The sequence below is a fragment of the Pan paniscus genome, chromosome 1, assembly GCF_029289425.2.
Source record: "Pan paniscus chromosome 1, NHGRI_mPanPan1-v2.0_pri, whole genome shotgun sequence".
Lineage (NCBI taxonomy): Eukaryota > Metazoa > Chordata > Mammalia > Primates > Hominidae > Pan > Pan paniscus.
In genome coordinates this window covers 93,702,339-93,720,299 of record NC_073249.2, presented here as the reverse complement: position 1 = coordinate 93,720,299, position 17,961 = coordinate 93,702,339, and the positions used below count along the sequence as shown (strand labels likewise).

The 17,961-nt window shown below is 54.0% G+C and overlaps 1 protein-coding gene across 7 annotated transcripts in view; it reads left to right on the top strand.

The window, feature by feature from the left end:
* Window positions 1–14,137, top strand: part of LMNA (lamin A/C) — a 57,512-nt gene extending 43,375 nt beyond the window's left edge. For 4 of the 7 annotated variants that reach the window (XM_063604615.1, XM_063604618.1, XM_063604617.1 and 1 more), the window contains 11 exons: window positions 4,676–4,832; window positions 8,460–8,585; window positions 8,862–9,032; window positions 9,244–9,369; window positions 9,946–10,166; window positions 10,259–10,481; window positions 10,966–11,073; window positions 11,158–11,277; window positions 11,699–11,788; window positions 12,540–12,809; window positions 13,132–14,137. In XM_063604615.1, the coding sequence (XP_063460685.1) occupies window positions 4,676–4,832; window positions 8,460–8,585; window positions 8,862–9,032; window positions 9,244–9,369; window positions 9,946–10,166; window positions 10,259–10,481; window positions 10,966–11,073; window positions 11,158–11,277; window positions 11,699–11,788; window positions 12,540–12,809; window positions 13,132–13,158 (1,639 nt within the window). In that variant the 3' untranslated portion in view covers window positions 13,159–14,137. Of the gene's footprint in view, window positions 1–4,675; window positions 4,833–8,459; window positions 8,586–8,861; window positions 9,033–9,243; window positions 9,370–9,905; window positions 10,167–10,258; window positions 10,482–10,965; window positions 11,074–11,157; window positions 11,278–11,698; window positions 11,912–12,539 lie in introns of those variants that run through there. The other 3 variants (XM_063604610.1, XM_055113222.2, XM_063604621.1) reach the window with 3 other exon arrangements.
* The last annotated feature ends 3,824 nt before the right edge of the window (window positions 14,138–17,961 follow it).

Sequence of the window (17,961 nt, the reverse complement as noted above, 5' to 3'; positions counted from 1 at the left end):
GAGATCACCTGGGCGACGGAATGAGACTCCATCTCAAAATAATAATAATAGTAATAATAATAAATGAAAAATTTTTAAATTAAAAAATTAAAAATTTTAAATTAAAATTAAACAAATTAGATGCCCAGGAGGATACAGGAGAGCATTTGCCACCAGGCGGACTCCCTGTACCCACCCGGCCACAGGGGGCGATGTTCCTGGGAGACAGGAAATGCCCAGGGGCTGGGAGACCCTCTGCTCTTCTGCTCCCTTCCTGTGTGCTGCCTGGTGATGGGGAACTCTGAGGGCTGGTGAGCAGGGCTGCTGAGGAGTGGGTCTAAGGAGTCCCTGCAGGGCTGGGCCAGCTCCTCCACCTCCCCTTTGTCTTCCCCTCCCACTTGTTATTTTTAGCTACAGTGTCTGTCCCTCTTGCTTCTCCCCCAGATTGGGAGAGGAAACGGAGGCCTCTCCCTCCGGGCCTAGCATGTTGCCCCCAGCAACCGGGCCCAAACAGGCCTGTGGCCGGCCCTGGCTTCCATATCTGGCATCAGAGTTGGGCTGAGCAGGGTGACTCAGAGGGTGGGTCAGCGCCTGGCCCGGTGCCCACCCAGCCCCTTTGCTGTGCTGGTGCCTTTCTTCCCCAAACAGCCCCAAGGGCCCGGGCCTGCTGCAGCTGGGGAGCCAGACTTCCTTGTCCCACCAGGCACAGCTCTGCAGACCCCTGCCTTGGGTCACATTTGCAAGTGCCAACTCTCATTTCTACCTTATTCTTTTCCTCTCTGTTCCCCTCCCCACCCCCTCTCTTCCCTCTTTCTGAGATCAGATTTGCCAGTGATGGGAAGAGTTAGAAACAGGATGCCCAGCCCTTCTCGCCTCAAGAGGCCACTGGGATGCAGCCACTCCTGTGCTTGGGGAACCTGGAGGATGCAAGGGAAAGGACTGGCACTCTGCTGGCACAGCACCCGGCCTGGGGCAGGACACGGGCTAAGCCAGGGTCTCCCCTGTGAGCACTAGAGGATTTCCCGACCCCTGCCCGGGTATTGTGTGCCTGAGCATGAGTCACCTGAGGGGCCCAGGTTCCCACCCTTCCCAGCTCCTCTGGCCTGCCCCACCCTGTCCTCCCTGCCAACCCAGCACAGGGACGGCACTCAGCGTGTGCTCAGCTTTCCCGATGCCAACCCCCAGTGGAGTGGGCTGCACCACCACCCTGGGACCGAATGCCTGGCTAGGGTCTACTTTGGTCCCTGCTAGGTCTGAGGACCCCTCCTAGGAAGGAAATGGCACTTGGGGGCGGGGGCAGGGAGGAGGGAGGAGAGACACTGGGCTCTACTGTACCCCTAGTCATCTCTTGGGGTGTGCGTGTGGCTCCCTGGCCACAGAGCTCCCGAGGTCTGAGTCATGAGCCCATGGGTGATAGTGGCTTCTTCCCCGCAGATGGGAGCTCCCCGTGCCTAAGAAAACCACAAAGGTTCTTCCTCACTTCCCTCTCTGCTCGTGGTTTTTCTCATCTGCAGGGTGTGTCTTAGTCCTTTAATCTCCTCTCTTTGCAGTGCTAGTCAAAACCTCCACTAGGGAAAGACAAATAACCCCCTTACTGGTTTTTTTTTTTTTTTTTTTTTGAGATGGAGTCTCGCTCTGTCACCCATGCTGTAGTGCAGTGGCACAATCTCGGCTCACTGCAACCTCCGCCTCCCGAGTTCAAGTGATCCTCCTACCTCAGCCTCCTCAGTAGCTGGGACTACAGGTGCACACCACCGTACCCAGCTAAATTTTTTTTTTTTTTTTTTTTTGAGATAGAGTCTCACTCTGTCACCCAGGCTGGAGTACAGTGGTACAATCTCAACTCACTACAATCTCCGCCTCCCAGGCTCAAGCAATTCTCGTGTCTCAGCCTCCCAAGTTGCTGGGACTACGGACGTGCACCACCATGCCCGACTAATTTTTGTATTTTTGATAGAGTCAGAGTTTCACCATGTTGGCAGGCTGGTCTCGAACTCCTGGCCTCAAGTGATCCACCTGCCTTGGCCTCCCAAATTGCTGGGATTACAGGTGTGAGCCACCGCACTCAGCCAGCCCCCTTACTTTCCTTGGAGACCATAAACTGTGGCTTGTGCCAAAGTGGTACAGCATGGATTTCCAGCTCCCCTATCTACTTGCTGCGGGACCCTAGATATAGCTTTCTGTGCCTATTTCCTCAATTGCATAGGAATAGCACCTATCGCATAGGGTAGCTGTGAAGATGATGTGAGTTAACATAATATTTAGAGCAGTGCTTGGTACCTAATAAGCTCTATATAAGTGTTTGCTATTATATTATTATTATCACTGCCACCACCACTTGCAAGCAGCAGAAGGTGAAGAGGTTAGACTGAAGAAAAAACTTCTGTGCTCATCAGCCCATAAGCTCGCAGAGCACAGGGATCATGCATCTATGTTTTCCTCAGTCAGTGTCTGCCAGGCACTGGCAAGGAAAGGCTGTTACCAGGGGGAACTCCAGGAATTCCTCCTGGCACCTAAGGAGGCTGGGGAGACAGGACTAGGGAAGAGGTGCCCTTGAGACACCTTCTGAAATCATCCCATCGCCTTCCAGCTTCTTTCAGCTCAGGCTGGCTGGTCAGGGGAATGCTTTGTGCCATAGTGTCTGCCCTCTTCCTCCTCCTGGCTTCTCCATTCTCTCTGGAACTTGTGGCTTAGGAAAGCAGTGAGGTGGAGGAGGAGGAACCCTAGATCAGCAGCTAGAATTGACTGGAATGCTGCTGCTGGCTTTCGGTAATTGACACTGGGCCATTCACCTTCCTCCTTTGCACCTCAGTTTCCTTATCTATAAAAGGGAGAGGGTTGAGCTGAATCAACTCTAAGCTCCTTCTAGTTCTCTAAATTCTGAGAGCTTCCTAGTACAGCCAGCAGCAGCCGTTAGCCTTCAGGGTAGAGAGGCCTCTTCTGGGAAGCCCCAGCCAGCCTGGGAGTCAGCCCAAGGAGCTCGGAATCTAAGTTGCCCCAGTTGCTTCACTTTACCAGCGGTTTTTCTTCATTTTCCCTCCTCCCCCTGCCGCTGCTTCAGCTTCGGAAAAGTTCTGAAGTCATGGAAAGTTGGGGCTGTGCTCCCAGCCAGGGGCTAGGCCGGATGGCAGCCAAAACCTGAGCTGGGTTTTGACTTTATTTTTAGCTTTTCTGACTGAGACAGAGGAGGGAATACATTCTCCGGTTCTGGAAGGGGCTCTTTTTTGCAGGAGACAGACACTTACATTAAACAACTTGTTCTGAGGTGTGGCCAGAGGGCTGGACTGAGCAAGCGTGCAGGCTGGGGGAGCTTCCTCTGGCTTCTCATGTCCTTCCCCTGCCCCTCTGAGTGTCACTCTATCCTCCTCCCTGCCTGGTGGGGGGAGGTGGGGGTGACTCCTTTTTTGGACTCTCCTAAGCAGAACACTGCCTGGGTCTCGTCCTCCAGAGCTTCTGCAAATCTAGCCTTCCCTATCCCTCTTCACAGTGAATTGCTGGGCCTCTTGGAGTTTAGGGCTTTTGTGGTAGAAGAAAAATGTTGGCAGGGCTGCTTTTCTCCTTTCCAGGATAGATTTTTCCTTCTGCCCACGCTTGGTTTTCCTTTTTTCCATCTGCTGTGGTGGGCTCATGCTTAAGCACTGATGAGTTACAGATGGCAGCTGGAACCAGGTCCTCTGGATCTTTCCCTCCGCTCCCTGGGTCTGCTGCTTTCTCTCACCCTATATTTGTGAAGCAATTGTAACATCTAGAAAGTTCTTGGGTTCTCTGGAGGTTTTTAAGAAAATAGGACCTTTCTATTTCTCCAGTCCACTAGCAAAAATAATCAGGGGCCCAGAAAAGGTGAGGGAGGTGGCAGAGACAGCGCTGTTCGACTGGTTATAGCTAAAGCTTTACCCACTTTGAGGAGCAGGGAGGCTTAAAGCTGGGGCCCAGATGGACCTGGAGGCCTGGGATCCACATCTGGAACCAGATGCTGAGGCTGTGGTAGATGGGTAGGGCTCAGCCTTCTCCCAGGGCACGGATGAGGCAGGAGGGAGGGAGGCAGGGACCCCTCTGTTCAGTGCAGATCAGGGCACCCAGACTGGGTCCTGAGAAAGGAAAGGGTCAATATTGTGCCTGATCGTCCTTGTCTGAGGTCCCGCTCAGCTCTAACCAGACTTTCCTTCCCCACAGTCCCACATGTGTAAAAGGGACTAGGAGAGGTGACCAGTACCTTTGGGGCTCAGATCGAGAAGTGCTAGGGACATGTGGGCCATGAGCTTAGTTGTCAGGCTCCTCAGAGGGAGGGAAGCTTGGCCAAAGGGAAGTGAGTAGAGTCCAGGGAGAAGGCTAAGGCCCTGTGTGGGAAGGGGCAGGAGACAAAGGTACCCCTGTCTCTTTGGGAAAGAATGGGAGGAGAGAGAGGGAAAAGCATTCATATCACGGGGTAGAGCTCTGCCCTTGGCCCCAGGCACGTTCCTGAGCCCTGAGTCATGGGAAGGGTGGAGAAGCAGGAAGGGGGTTTTCAAGGACCTTGGGGAGGTGGGAGCCCAGCCCCAGAGGCAAGCAGATGCAAACCAAACTAATGCAAGGATGCCCTCTCCTGGTAGTTGCAGGCATAGCAGCGCCAGCCCCCATGGCTGACCTCCTGGGAGCCTGGCACTGTCTAGGCACACAGACTCCTTCTCTTAAATCTACTCTCCCCTCTCTTCTTTAGCAATACCAAGAAGGAGGGTGACCTGATAGCTGCTCAGGCTCGGCTGAAGGACCTGGAGGCTCTGCTGAACTCCAAGGAGGCCGCACTGAGCACTGCTCTCAGTGAGAAGCGCACGCTGGAGGGCGAGCTGCATGATCTGCGGGGCCAGGTGGCCAAGGTGAGGCCACCCTGCAGGGCCCACCCATGGCCCCACTTAACACATGTACACTCACTCTTCTACCTAGGCCCTCCCCCATGTGGTGCCTGGTCTGACCTGTCACCTGATTTCAGAGCCATTCACCTGTCCTAGAGTCATTTTACCCACTGAGGTCACATCTTATCCTAATTTGGCCGCCAATGGGATCTACCACAGTGAATTTAAAATAATCCAGGAGGCCGGGCATGGTGGTTCACGCCTGTAATCCCAGCACTTTAGGAGGCCGAGGTGGGCGGATCACGAGGTCAGGAGATCGAGATCATCCTGACTAACATGGTGAAACCCCGTCTCTACTAAAAATACAAAAAATTAGCCAGGCATGGTGGCGGGCGCCTGTAGTCCCAGCTACTCGGGAGGCTGAGGCAGGAGAATGGCGTGAGCCTGCGAGGCAGAGCTTGCAGTGAGCTGAGATCATGCCACTGCACTCCAGCCTGGGCAACAGAGTGAGACTCCGTCTCAAAAAAAAAAAAAAAATAATAATAATAAAAATAATCCAGGCCATGTGTGGTGGCTCACGCCTGTAATCCCAGCATTTTGGGAGGCCAAGGAGGCAGGATTGCTTGAGTCCAGGAGTTTGAGACCAGCCTGGGCAACACAGACCCCATCTCTAGAAAATAAAAATTTAAAGAAATTAGCTGGGCATAGTGGTGTGCACCTATAGTCCCAGCTACTTGGGAGGCTGAGGCAGGAGGATGGCTTGAACCTGAGAGGTCGAGGATACAGTGAGCTGTGATTGCACCACTGCACTCCAGCCTGGGTGACAGAGGGAAACCCTGTCTCTACATAAATAAATACATAAAATAAAATAATCCACAAGCCATTTCTACTTAACTTTGCAATGAACTGTACCTGGCCCTAGATCCCTCCCAGTTTGGCCCTCCGGTATACAAGGGCCTCCTGTAGGCCCTTGTGATTTCTCTGGGGAAAAGGAGGACTGGAGTTGATCATCTATTGAGGCCATCAGAAGCGGATGGCTAATTACATATGGGACATGTGTTAATAATGCTTTGTGTATATAGAGTGGCCTTTACTTTCAAAACACTCTTCTCCAATTTATCATGTTAAAAGCTAGGAATTGGGCTGGGTGCAGTGGCTCACACCTATAATCCCAGCACTTTAGGAGGCCAAGGCGGGTGGATCATTTGAGGTCAGGAGTTTGAGACCGGTCTGACCAACATGGTTAAACTCCGTCTCTACTAAAAATACAAAATTAGCCAGGCGTGGTGGCGCACACCTGTAGTCCCAACTACTTGTGAGGCTGAGGCAGGAAAATCATTTGAACCCAGGATCAGAGGTTGTGGTGAACTGAGATTGCACCATTGCACTCCAGCCTGGGCAACAAGAGCAAAACTCTGTCTCAAAAAAAATAAAAAATAGCCAGGCACGGTGGCTCATGCCTGTAATCCTAGCACTTTGAGAGGCAGAGGTGGGCAGATCACCTGAGGTTAGGAGTTCGAGACTAGCCTGGCCAACATGGTGAAACCCCATCTCTACTAAAAATACAAAAATTAGCTAGGCGTGGTGGCGGGCACCTGTAATCCCAGCTACTTGGGAGGCTGAGGCAGGAGAATCACTTGAACCCGGGAGGTGGAGGTTGCAGTGAGCCAAGATCGGGTCACAGCACTCCAGCCTAGGCAACAGAGCGAGACTCCATCTCAAAAAAACATAAATAAATAAAAATAAAAATAAATAATAAATAAAAGCTAAGAATCAAAGAAGCAGTTTATTCCTAATTTCACAGTCTCATCTGTTCATAGTGGGGCCAGGATTAGAGTCAGTGGCCAAGCTTCCATCCTGGGTTCTTTCCCTTCCCAGGCCCTACCATCATAGTATACCAGGGAAAGACCTGGAGAAGCCAGCAGGTTGACCACCAAACCAAGGCTGGGCCACCTTCCTCCTGGGTCTGGTCTCCAGCCTCCCAGTTGTACCCTTCCCCCAGCCCTTCCTGGATGCACTGATCAGCCTGTGCTTCCTTGCCCTGTTTTTCTTTATAAATAGAGACATGTTCTCCTCTCTCTCTCTCTTTTTTTTTTTTTTTTTTTTGAGATGGAGTCTTACTCTGTCACCCAGGCTGGAGTGCAATGGCACGATCTCAGCTCACTGCAACCTCCGTCTCCCAGGTTCAAGCAATTCTCCTGCCTCAGCCTCCCGAGTAGCTGGGATTACAGGTGCCCACCACCATGCCCAGCTACTTTTTGGATTTTTAGTAGAGACAGGGTTTCACCATGTTGGTCAGGCTGGTCTTGAACTCCTGACCTTAGGTGTTCTGCCCGCCTCGGCCTCCCAAAGTGCTGGGATTACAGGCGTGAGCCACCACGCCTGGCAAGACATGTTCTCTCTATGTTGTTGAGGCTGGTCTTGAACTCCTGGCCGCAAGAGATCTTCCTGCCTCAGCCTCCCAATGTGCTGGGATTATAGGCATGAGCCACCACACTTAGCCCAGCCTGTGCTTTCTTAAATGAAAATCTAAGCATACGGCTGGGTGTGGTGGCTCACGCCTGTAATCCCAGCATTTTGGGAGGCCAAGGTGGGCAGATCACGAGGTCAGGAGATCGAGACCATCCTGGCCAACATGGTGAAACCCTGTCTCTACTAAAAATACAAAAATTAGCTGGGTGTGGTGGCCCATGTCTGTAGTCCCAGCTACTCGGGAGACTGAGGCAGGAGAATGGCATGAACCTGGGAGGCAGAGCTTGCAGTGAGCCGAGATCGCGCCACTGCTCACCAGCCTAGGTGACAGAGCGAGACTCCATCTCAAAAAAAATAAATAAATAAATAAAAGAAAATCTAAGCATGGTGCTCCCCTGCTCAAACATCCTCAGGTTCTTTTCATGGCAGATAAGGGCATCTCTTCATGAGCCAGCCCCTGCCTACTGACCCAGCCACCTCTCCCATCCCTTCCCACCCCGTACTTCAGGCTTCAGCAGTACTGATCTTTCCAAAGACCCCAGAACACACATGCCTTCATACCTCTGTGCCTGCACATGCTTGTTTCTGCCCTTGAAATCATGACAGTAGCTCTCTGTAGGCCCCGCTAGCCTGTCCCTTGGGTCTTAGCCTCTTGGAGGCCTTCCCAGAGCCCCCCAAAAGTACCCCAGGCATACTTTGGTTCCTTCTCTCATGTCCCCTCAGTACTTTGCACATACCTCCTTTATAGCAGTTGCTATGTTGTGCCAGAGAAGGGAGTCCTATGGCTGGGGGGCATATATCTTTTCTTTTTGAGACAGAGTCTAGCTGTGTCACCCAGGCTGGAGTGCAGTAGTGCGATCTCGGCTCACTGCAACCTCCACCTCCTGGATTCAAGCGATTCTTGTGCCTCAGCCTCCTGAGTAGCTGGGACTACAGGCGTGTGCCACCATCATGCCTGGCTACTTTTTTGTATTAGATATATCTTTTCTCTCTTAGCACAGTACCTACCAAGAGTGAGTGAGTAGATGTCCTGACCCCTGCAGGCATCCAAGGCCCTCCTTCCCTGGACCTGTTTCCACATGTGTGAAGGGGTGCACAGGCAGCAGCCCACCTCTCAGCTTCCTTCCAGTTCTTGTGTTCTGTGACCCCTTTTCCTCATCTCTGCCTGCTTCCTCACAGCTTGAGGCAGCCCTAGGTGAGGCCAAGAAGCAACTTCAGGATGAGATGCTGCGGCGGGTGGATGCTGAGAACAGGCTGCAGACCATGAAGGAGGAACTGGACTTCCAGAAGAACATCTACAGTGAGGTGGGGACTGTGCTTTGCAAGCCAGAGGGCTGGGGCTGGGTGATGACAGACTTGGGCTGGGCTAGGGGGGACCAGCTGTGTGCAGAGCTCGCCTTCCTGAGTCCCTTGCCCTAGTGGACAGGGAGTTGGGGGTGGCCAGCACTCAGCTCCCAGGTTAAAGTGGGGCTGGTAGTGGCTCATGGAGTAGGGCTGGGCAGGGAGCCCCGCCCCTGGGTCTTGGCCTCCCAGGAGCTAATTCTGATTTTGGTTTCTGTGTCCTTCCTCCAACCCTTCCAGGAGCTGCGTGAGACCAAGCGCCGTCATGAGACCCGACTGGTGGAGATTGACAATGGGAAGCAGCGTGAGTTTGAGAGCCGGCTGGCGGATGCGCTGCAGGAACTGCGGGCCCAGCATGAGGACCAGGTGGAGCAGTATAAGAAGGAGCTGGAGAAGACTTATTCTGCCAAGGTGCTTGCTCTCGATTGGTTCCCTCACTGCCTCTGCCCTTGGCAGCCCTACCCTTACCCACGCTGGGCTATGCCTTCTGGGGATCAGGCAGATGGTGGCAGGGAGCTCAGGGTGGCCCAGGACCTGGGGCTGTAGCAGTGATGCCCAACTCAGGCCTGTGCCTCCACCCCTCCCAGTCACCACAGTCCTAACCCTTTGTCCTCCCCTCCAGCTGGACAATGCCAGGCAGTCTGCTGAGAGGAACAGCAACCTGGTGGGGGCCGCCCACGAGGAGCTGCAGCAGTCGCGCATCCGCATCGACAGCCTCTCTGCCCAGCTCAGCCAGCTCCAGAAGCAGGTGATACCCCACCTCACCCCTCTCTCCAGGGGCCTAGAGTCTGGGCAGGATGCAGGCTGGAAGCCCAGGGTTGGGGGTGGGAGGTTCCTGAGGAGGAGAGGGATGAAAAGTGTCCCCAGAACCACAGAGAAGGGTCGCAGGATGTGGAGTCAGATGGCCTGTGTGCTGTTTCTGTACACTCTTACCTCACCTTCACTTCTCAGGGCTTTGGTTTTCCCATTCGAAAATGGAGGCTGTTCTTAATCTCCCTAACTCAGAGTTGCCATAGGACTCTGCAATGTGAGGTGTTAAAAGCATCAGTATTTTTCTAGTTGGCTGTGCCATTTGTGACAGGAGAAAAAGTCTAGCCTCAGAACGAGAGGTTTCAGTTAGACAAGGGGAAGGACTTCCCAGTTGCCAGCCAAGACTATGTTTAGAGCTTGTGATGTTCAGAGCTGGCTCTGATGAGGGCTCTGGGGAAGCTCTGATTGCAGATCCTGGAGAGAGTAGCCAGGTGTCTCCTACACCGACCCACGTCCCTCCTTCCCCATACTTAGGGCCCTTGGGAGCTCACCAAACCCTCCCACCCCCCTGCAGCTGGCAGCCAAGGAGGCGAAGCTTCGAGACCTGGAGGACTCACTGGCCCGTGAGCGGGACACCAGCCGGCGGCTGCTGGCGGAAAAGGAGCGGGAGATGGCCGAGATGCGGGCAAGGATGCAGCAGCAGCTGGACGAGTACCAGGAGCTTCTGGACATCAAGCTGGCCCTGGACATGGAGATCCATGCCTACCGCAAGCTCTTGGAGGGCGAGGAGGAGAGGTGGGCTGGGGAGATGTCGGGGAGGTGCTGGCAGTGTCCTCTGGCCAACAACTGGCCTTGACTAGACCCCCACTTGGTCTCCCTCTCCCCAGGCTACGCCTGTCCCCCAGCCCTACCTCGCAGCGCAGCCGTGGCCGTGCTTCCTCTCACTCATCCCAGACACAGGGTGGGGGCAGCGTCACCAAAAAGCGCAAACTGGAGTCCACCGAGAGCCGCAGCAGCTTCTCACAGCACGCGCGCACTAGCGGGCGCGTGGCCGTGGAGGAGGTGGACGAGGAGGGCAAGTTTGTCCGGCTGCGCAACAAGTCCAATGAGGTAGGCTCCTGCTCAGGGTCTAAGGGGATACAGCTGCATCAGGGAGAGAGTGGCAAGACAGAAGGATGGCATGTGGAGAGAGGAACATCCTTGCCCTCAGAGGGTGGACCAGGGTGAGCCTGTATATCTCCTCCACACTCTAGTTCCAGGCCTGGCTCCTGGACTCTTTGGCTGTGAGACCTTGAGCAGGTTATTTAACCTCTCAGAGCATCAGTTTCCTCATCTGTAAAATGGGGATGAATACTGATCCCTAAGTCTTTGAGTTGTCAGGAAGATGAAAGATAAGGTATCCGTGTGCCTGGTGCTGCGTATGTGTCCACAGATCATGGCTATTATCCCCGGGGGAAGGGCAGTGACAGGGGTGTGTGTAGATGGAAGGAGAGGCCTCAATTGCAGGCGGGCAGAGGGTTGGGCCTTTGAGCAAGATACACCCAAGAGCCTGGGTGAGCCTCTCCGACCTTCCTCTTCCCTATCTTCCCGGCAGGACCAGTCCATGGGCAATTGGCAGATCAAGCGCCAGAATGGAGATGATCCCTTGCTGACTTACCGGTTCCCACCAAAGTTCACCCTGAAGGCTGGGCAGGTGGTGACGGTGAGTGGCAGGGCGCTTGGGACTCTGGGGAGGCCTTGGGTGGCGATGGGAGCACTGGGGTAAGTGTCCTTTTCTCCTCTCCAGATCTGGGCTGCAGGAGCTGGGGCCACCCACAGCCCCCCTACCGACCTGGTGTGGAAGGCACAAAACACCTGGGGCTGCGGGAACAGCCTGCGTACGGCTCTCATCAACTCCACTGGGGAAGTAAGTAGGCCTGGGCCTGGCTGCTTGCTGGACGAGGCTCCCCCTGATGGCCAATATCGGAGCCAGCTGCCCCCAACCCAAGTTTGCCAATTCAGGGCCCCTTTCTAGAGCTCTCTGTTGCAGGCTCCAGACTTCTCCACCCAGTAGGCAAACCAAAAGATGCTTCCTCAACAGCACAAGGGGTGGAAGTTAGACAGTGAGGATTGTTAAAGGCAGAGCCATACTCCTACCCGGAGAGCTTGACAGTGTCCCTCTGGGGTGGAAATGAGTTCCTTAGCTCCATCACCACAGAGGACAGAGTAAGCAGCAGGCCGGACAAAGGGCAGGCCACAAGAAAAGTTGCAGGTGGTCACTGGGGTAGACATGCTGTACAACCCTTCCCTGGCCCTGACCCTTGGACCTGGTTCCATGTCCCCACCAGGAGGTGGCCATGCGCAAGCTGGTGCGCTCAGTGACTGTGGTTGAGGACGACGAGGATGAGGATGGAGATGACCTGCTCCATCACCACCATGTGAGTGGTAGCCGCCGCTGAGGCCGAGCCTGCACTGGGGCCACCCAGCCAGGCCTGGGGGCAGCCTCTCCCCAGCCTCCCCATGCCAAAAATCTTTTCATTAAAGAATGTTTTGGAACTTTACTCGCTGGCCTGGCCTTTCTTCTCTCTCCTCCCTATACCTTGAACAGGGAACCCAGGTGTCTGGGTGCCCTACTCTGGTAAGGAAGGGAGTGGGAACTTTCTGATGCCATGGAATATTCCTGTGGGAGCAGTGGACAAGGGTCTGGATTTGTCTTCTGGGAAAGGGAGGGGAGGACAGACGTGGGGCATGCCTGCCCTGCCTCTCTCCCCCATTCTTGTTGCATGCATATCCTCTCATTTCCCTCATTTTTCCTGCAAGAATGTTCTCTCTCATTCCTGACCGCCCCTCCACTCCAATTAATAGTGCATGCCTGCTGCCCTACAAGCTTGCTCCCGTTCTCTCTTCTTTTCCTCTTAAGCTCAGAGTAGCTAGAACAGAGTCAGAGTCACCGCTCTGGTTCTCTGTCCCCAAGTCTTCCTGAGCCTTCTCCCCTTTTATGTCTTCCCTCTCCTCCTCCGGGCCCCTGGCCTCCCAAACCCCCATTGCCCGCTGGCTCCTTAGGCACAGAACCACACCTTCCTGCCTGGCGGCTGGGAGCCTGCAGGAGCCTGGAGCCTGGAGCCTGGTTGGGCCTGAGTGGTCAGTCCCAGACTCGCCGTCCCGCCTGAGCCTTGTCTCCCTTCCCAGGGCTCCCACTGCAGCAGCTCGGGGGACCCCGCTGAGTACAACCTGCGCTCGCGCACCGTGCTGTGCGGGACCTGCGGGCAGCCTGCCGACAAGGCATCTGCCAGCGGCTCAGGAGCCCAGGTGGGCGGACCCATCTCCTCTGGCTCTTCTGCCTCCAGTGTCACGGTCACTCGCAGCTACCGCAGTGTGGGGGGCAGTGGGGGTGGCAGCTTCGGGGACAATCTGGTCACCCGCTCCTACCTCCTGGGCAACTCCAGCCCCCGAACCCAGGTGAGTTGTCTCTGCTTTGTCTCCAAATCCTGCAGGCGGGTCCCTGGTCATCGAGGGGTAGGACGAGGTGGCCTTGCAGGGGGGAGAGCCTGCCTTCTCTTCCGCAGCCCGGGGGAGTGGGAGCCTCCTCCCCACAGCCTGAGTCCTAGACAGCCCACCTCTGCATCCTGCCTCTCTTGTCTGAGCCCCAGACTGGAGGGCAGGGGCAGGGCTGGAGTGTGAGGGATGGGGGAGATGCTACCTCCCTTCTAGGGGCCAGGGGAGGGAGGGTCTGGGTCCAGGCCCTGCTGCTCACACCTCTCTCCTCTGTTTTCTCTCTTAGAGCCCCCAGAACTGCAACATCATGTAATCTGGGACCTGCCAGGCAGGGGTAGGGGTGGAGGCTTCCTGCGTCCTCCTCACCTCATGCCCACCCCCTGCCCTGCACCTCATGGGAGGGGGCTTGAAGCCAAAGAAAAATAACCCTTTGGTTTTTTTCTTCTGTATTTTTTTTTTTCTAAGAGAAGTTATTTTCTACAGTGGTTTTATACTGAAGGAAAAACACAAGCAAAAAAAAAAAAAAAAGCATCTATCTCATCTATCTCAATCCTAATTTCTCCTCCCTTCCTTTTCCCTGCTTCCAGGAAACTCCACATCTGCCTTAAAACCAAAGAGGGCTTCCTCTAGAAGCCAAGGGAAAGGGGTGCTTTTATAGAGGCTAGCTTCTGCTTTTCTGCCCTGGCTGCTGCCCCCACCCCGGGGACCCTGTGACATGGTGCCTGAGAGGCAGGCATAGAGGCTTCTCTGCCAGCCTCCTCTGGACGGCAGGCTCACTGCCAGGCCAGCCTCCGAGAGGGAGAGAGAGAGAGAGAGGACAGCTTGAGCCGGGCCCCTGGGCTTGGCCTGCTGTGATTCCACTACACCTGGCTGAGGTTCCTCTGCCTGCCCCGCCCCCAGTCCCCACCCCTGCCCCCAGCCCCGGGGTGAGTCCATTCTCCCAGGTACCAGCTGCGCTTGCTTTTCTGTATTTTATTTAGACAAGAGATGGGAATGAGGTGGGAGGTGGAAGAAGGGAGAAGAAAGGTGAGTTTGAGCTGCCTTCCCTAGCTTTAGACCCTGGGTGGGCTCTGTGCAGTCACTGGAGGTTGAAGCCAAGTGGGGTGCTGGGAGGAGGGAGAGGGAGGTCACTGGAAAGGGGAGAGCCTGCTGGCACCCACCGTGGAGGAGGAAGGCAAGAGGGGGTGGAGGGGTGTGGCAGTGGTTTTGGCAAACACTAAAGAGCCCTTGCCTCCCCATTTCCCATCTGCACCCCTTCTCTCCTCCCCAAATCAATACACTAGTTGTTTCTACCCCTGGCTGCTATGGTGTCTTTGTTGGTGGACGTCGCTGTGTGTACTGAGGTGCAGACTCGTGGGCATGCGCGCGCGTACACACACACACACACACACACGCACACAGAGCGCCGCACAGTCACTGCATCCTCCTGCTCATTGCTGCCCAGCCCTGCCCTGCTCCAGGGGAAACAATTAGAGATCAGAGCACTTTGGGTGCACATCTGGGCACTCGGTGGTGGCTGAGGGGGAAGGCTTTGATATAACCATCACCACCCACTGTACGGCTCTCTCCCAATGGAAGTCCTTCAGAGAAGCAGCGCCTGAAGGAGGGCATTTGCTAACTAACTTCCCTCGTCCACCAGCACTTACTGAGTGCTTTCTCTGTGCTGGGCCCTGAGCGAAGCATGAATATAAGACATATGATATAGACCCAGTCTGAGGGTGGTGACATATCAGGACGTAAGGACAAGGACATCCGAGGAGGAGGGAACAGAAGCTGCAGGAGAGGGCAGAGGAAAGGAGCAGTTAATGTCCCTTTGTGCCATGTTGTGCTCAGGTTGGGGGATTGGGAAATGAACAAGACAAGATGCCCACTGTCCTCAGAGAAATTACACCCCAGTGGGAGTCAGAAAATAGACTGCAGACAAAGGGATATGTTAGGCCAAGTAGGAGCCTCCGAGGGGGTTCCAACCTGGGGGCATGAGGTGCCCAGACTGAGGGGAGGGGCCCCAAACAGGGAAAATGAGCTATAGAAGCCAGCCTTTCTCTGGCCCTTCCTAGTTTCCAAAGCATTTCTGCAGCATCTCATTTGGCCTTCGTACTGTCTTGAGAGGTAGGTATTGTCTCCCAGGCCTCTGGAACTCAGGCCACTCAGCTCGAAGGTGGCACAGATCCCAAGATTCTGGAAGTTTATTTATGTTCCCTGGGCAGAGTTGAGCCTGCAGTCAAGAGTCAGTGAGAAACGGGCATGTCTGGCTGGGATCGTGGGAAAACATGTGAGAAAGCAAAATTACTGAGAGGGTCATGCTGGACACTCCTGATTCCACCATAGGCTGAGACCCCACAGTGCCTTTAGGGAAGGGAAGTTAAGCGGAAGGAGGTTTGAGGAAGGGGTCCCTGCTTGGGTTGGCAGTTTCCAAGGAAACCCTTACTCTCCTAGGCCTCAGCAAAGACCCTGAGGCCCCGCAGATATGGGGTCTTAGATGTCAGCGAGGGAGTCCGTGTGTCCCAAAATGAGGACGCCCACCTGCACTTCCTGAGTCGGGCACCTTGGGGCGCCAGAGCCCCACCACGGTGGTGCCTGCGCATCCTGGGTAGGGGTCCTTCGCTACTCAGCTGAACCCTGGTGAGCTGGCTGCATGGGCACTGTGGGCTGGGGAACACCAGGGGCAGCAGGCGACGTTCCTAGCTCTTGAGGAGGAGGGCTGAGGGCATAGGGCCGCACACAAACACTGCCCCACAAGCTGGCAGCACGGCGGGGGCGGCAGCCGGGGACTCAGCAGTTAAGGTGTCCACACACGTGGTCACCTCACATGATGCTCACAGCACAAGTCAGCACTCAGCAGCCACATTTCATTATGAAAAAAAAAAAGTTGTTGTTGTTAAAATGTAATACATGCTTGGCCTAGCGTGGTGGCACGCACGCCTGTAGTCCCAGCAACTCCTGGCCTGAGGCGGGAAAATTGTTTGAGCCCAGGAGTTCTAGGCCAGCCTGGGCAACAGCAACAACAAAAATACATATCATATGGTAAAATTCAAAATACAGGTAAGGGACGGACACAGTGGCTCACGCCTGTAATCCCAGCACTTTGGGAGGCTGAGGTAGGCGGATCTCAGGTCAGGAGTTTGAGACCAGCCTGGCCAATGTGGCAAAATGCCTCTACTATACAAAAATTAGCTGGGTGTGGTCGTGCATGCCTGTAATCCCAGCTATTCGGGAAGCTGAGGCAGGAGGATCGCTTGAACTGGGTGGCTTATGTTGCAGTGAGCCGAGATCATGCAACTGCACTACAGCCTCTACAGCCTGGGCGACAGAGTGAGACTCCCTCTCAAAAAAAAAAAAAAAAAAAAAAAAGTCAATATGTTGCTCAGGGTATTTATTTATTTATTTATTTATGAGATGGAGTCTCGCTCTGTCACCCAGGCTGGAGTGCAGTGGCGCAGTCTCGGCTCACTGCAAGCTCCGCCTCCCGGGTACATGCCATTCTCCTGCTTCAGCCTCCCGAGTAGCTGGGACTACAGGCACCTGCCACCATGCCCTGCTAATTTTTTGTATATTTAGTAGAGATGGGGTTTCACCATGTTAGCCAGGATGGTCTTGATCTCCTGACCTCGTGATCCACCCGCCTCAGCCTCCCAAAGTGCTGGGATTACAGGCATGAGCCACCGCGCCCAGGTATTTATTTATTTATTTTTAATAATTTTTTTTAAAACAGGTAAGAACAAATAATTTTTTTTTAATCCATTTTTTTCTTTCTTTTTTTTTTGAGACAGTCTCACTCTGTCACGTAGGCTGGAGTGCAGTGTCTTGATCTCAGCTCACTGTAGCCTCCACCTCTTGGGTTCAAGTGTTTCTTCTGCCTCAGCCTCCTGAGTAGCTGCCATTACAGGCATGTGCCACCACACCCAGCTAATTTTTGGCATTTTTGGTAGAGACGGGGTTTCGCATGTTGGCCAGGTTGGTCTTGATCTCCTGGCCTCAAGTGATCTGCCCACCTTGGCCTCCCAAAATGCTGAGATTACAGGCATGAGCCACCACACCTGGCCTGGAAAGATTATCTTTTTCTTTTCTTTATTTTTGAGATGGAATCTCACTCTGTTACCCAGGCTGGAGTGCAGTGGTGCGATCTCAGCTCACTGCAACCTCTGCCTCCTGTTTTCCGGTGATTCTTGTGCCTCAGACTCTGAAGTAACTGGGACTACAGGCATGCACCACCACACCCAGCTTCCTTCTTTCTTTCTCTTTTCTTTTCTTTCTTTCTTTTTGCTTTTTTTTTTTTTTTTTTTTGTATTTTTAGTAGAGATGGGGCTTTGCCATGTTGCCCAGGCTGGTCTTGAACTCCTGGCTTCAAGCAATCCACTGGCCTCGGTCTCCCAAAGCACTGGGATTACAGGCGTGAGTCACTGTGCCCGGCAAGATTATCTTCGTCATATCGCTTTTTGTTTATTGGTGTTTGGGGTTTTTTTAGAATTGGAGCCTCACTATGTTGCCCAGGCTGGCCCTGAACTCCTGGGCTCAAGCAATCCTCCTGCTTCAGCCTCCTGAGTAGCTGGGACTATAGGCACCCCAGCTTCATAGCAGTCCTTAAGATTAGGAGGGGGCCAGGTGTGGTGTCTCACACCTGTAATCCCAGCACTTTAGGAGGCCAAGGAGAATGGATTGCTTGAGTCCAGGAGTTTGAGACCAGCTGGGGCAACATAGTGAGACCCTGTCTGTATTAAATTTAAAAAATAATAATAATAAAATAAAAGATTAAGAGAGGGAGGCTGAGGTGGGTGGATCACGAGGTCAGGAGTTCAAGACCACCCTGGCCAAGATAGTGAAACTCGACTCTACTAAAAATCTTTCAATTTGTAACCACATGCACACAAACTTTTGTCCCTAGCCCAGTCGTCTCCATTCTCCAGAGGACGATTTCACACCTTTGCCTCTCTCTTTACTCTCAGCTGCTTTACACCAAGGAGACTGTTCCCTGCCAAGGAGACTGCCCTTTGTCAAGGCCCCCAGCACCCTGCACATTGCTAACCCAGTAACCACTTCTCAGTCCTCATCTAACTTGACCTTGTTTGTCATGGGAGTGTGGTCCTCAGCCTACATTGCCAATCCTTTCTTTTCTCCC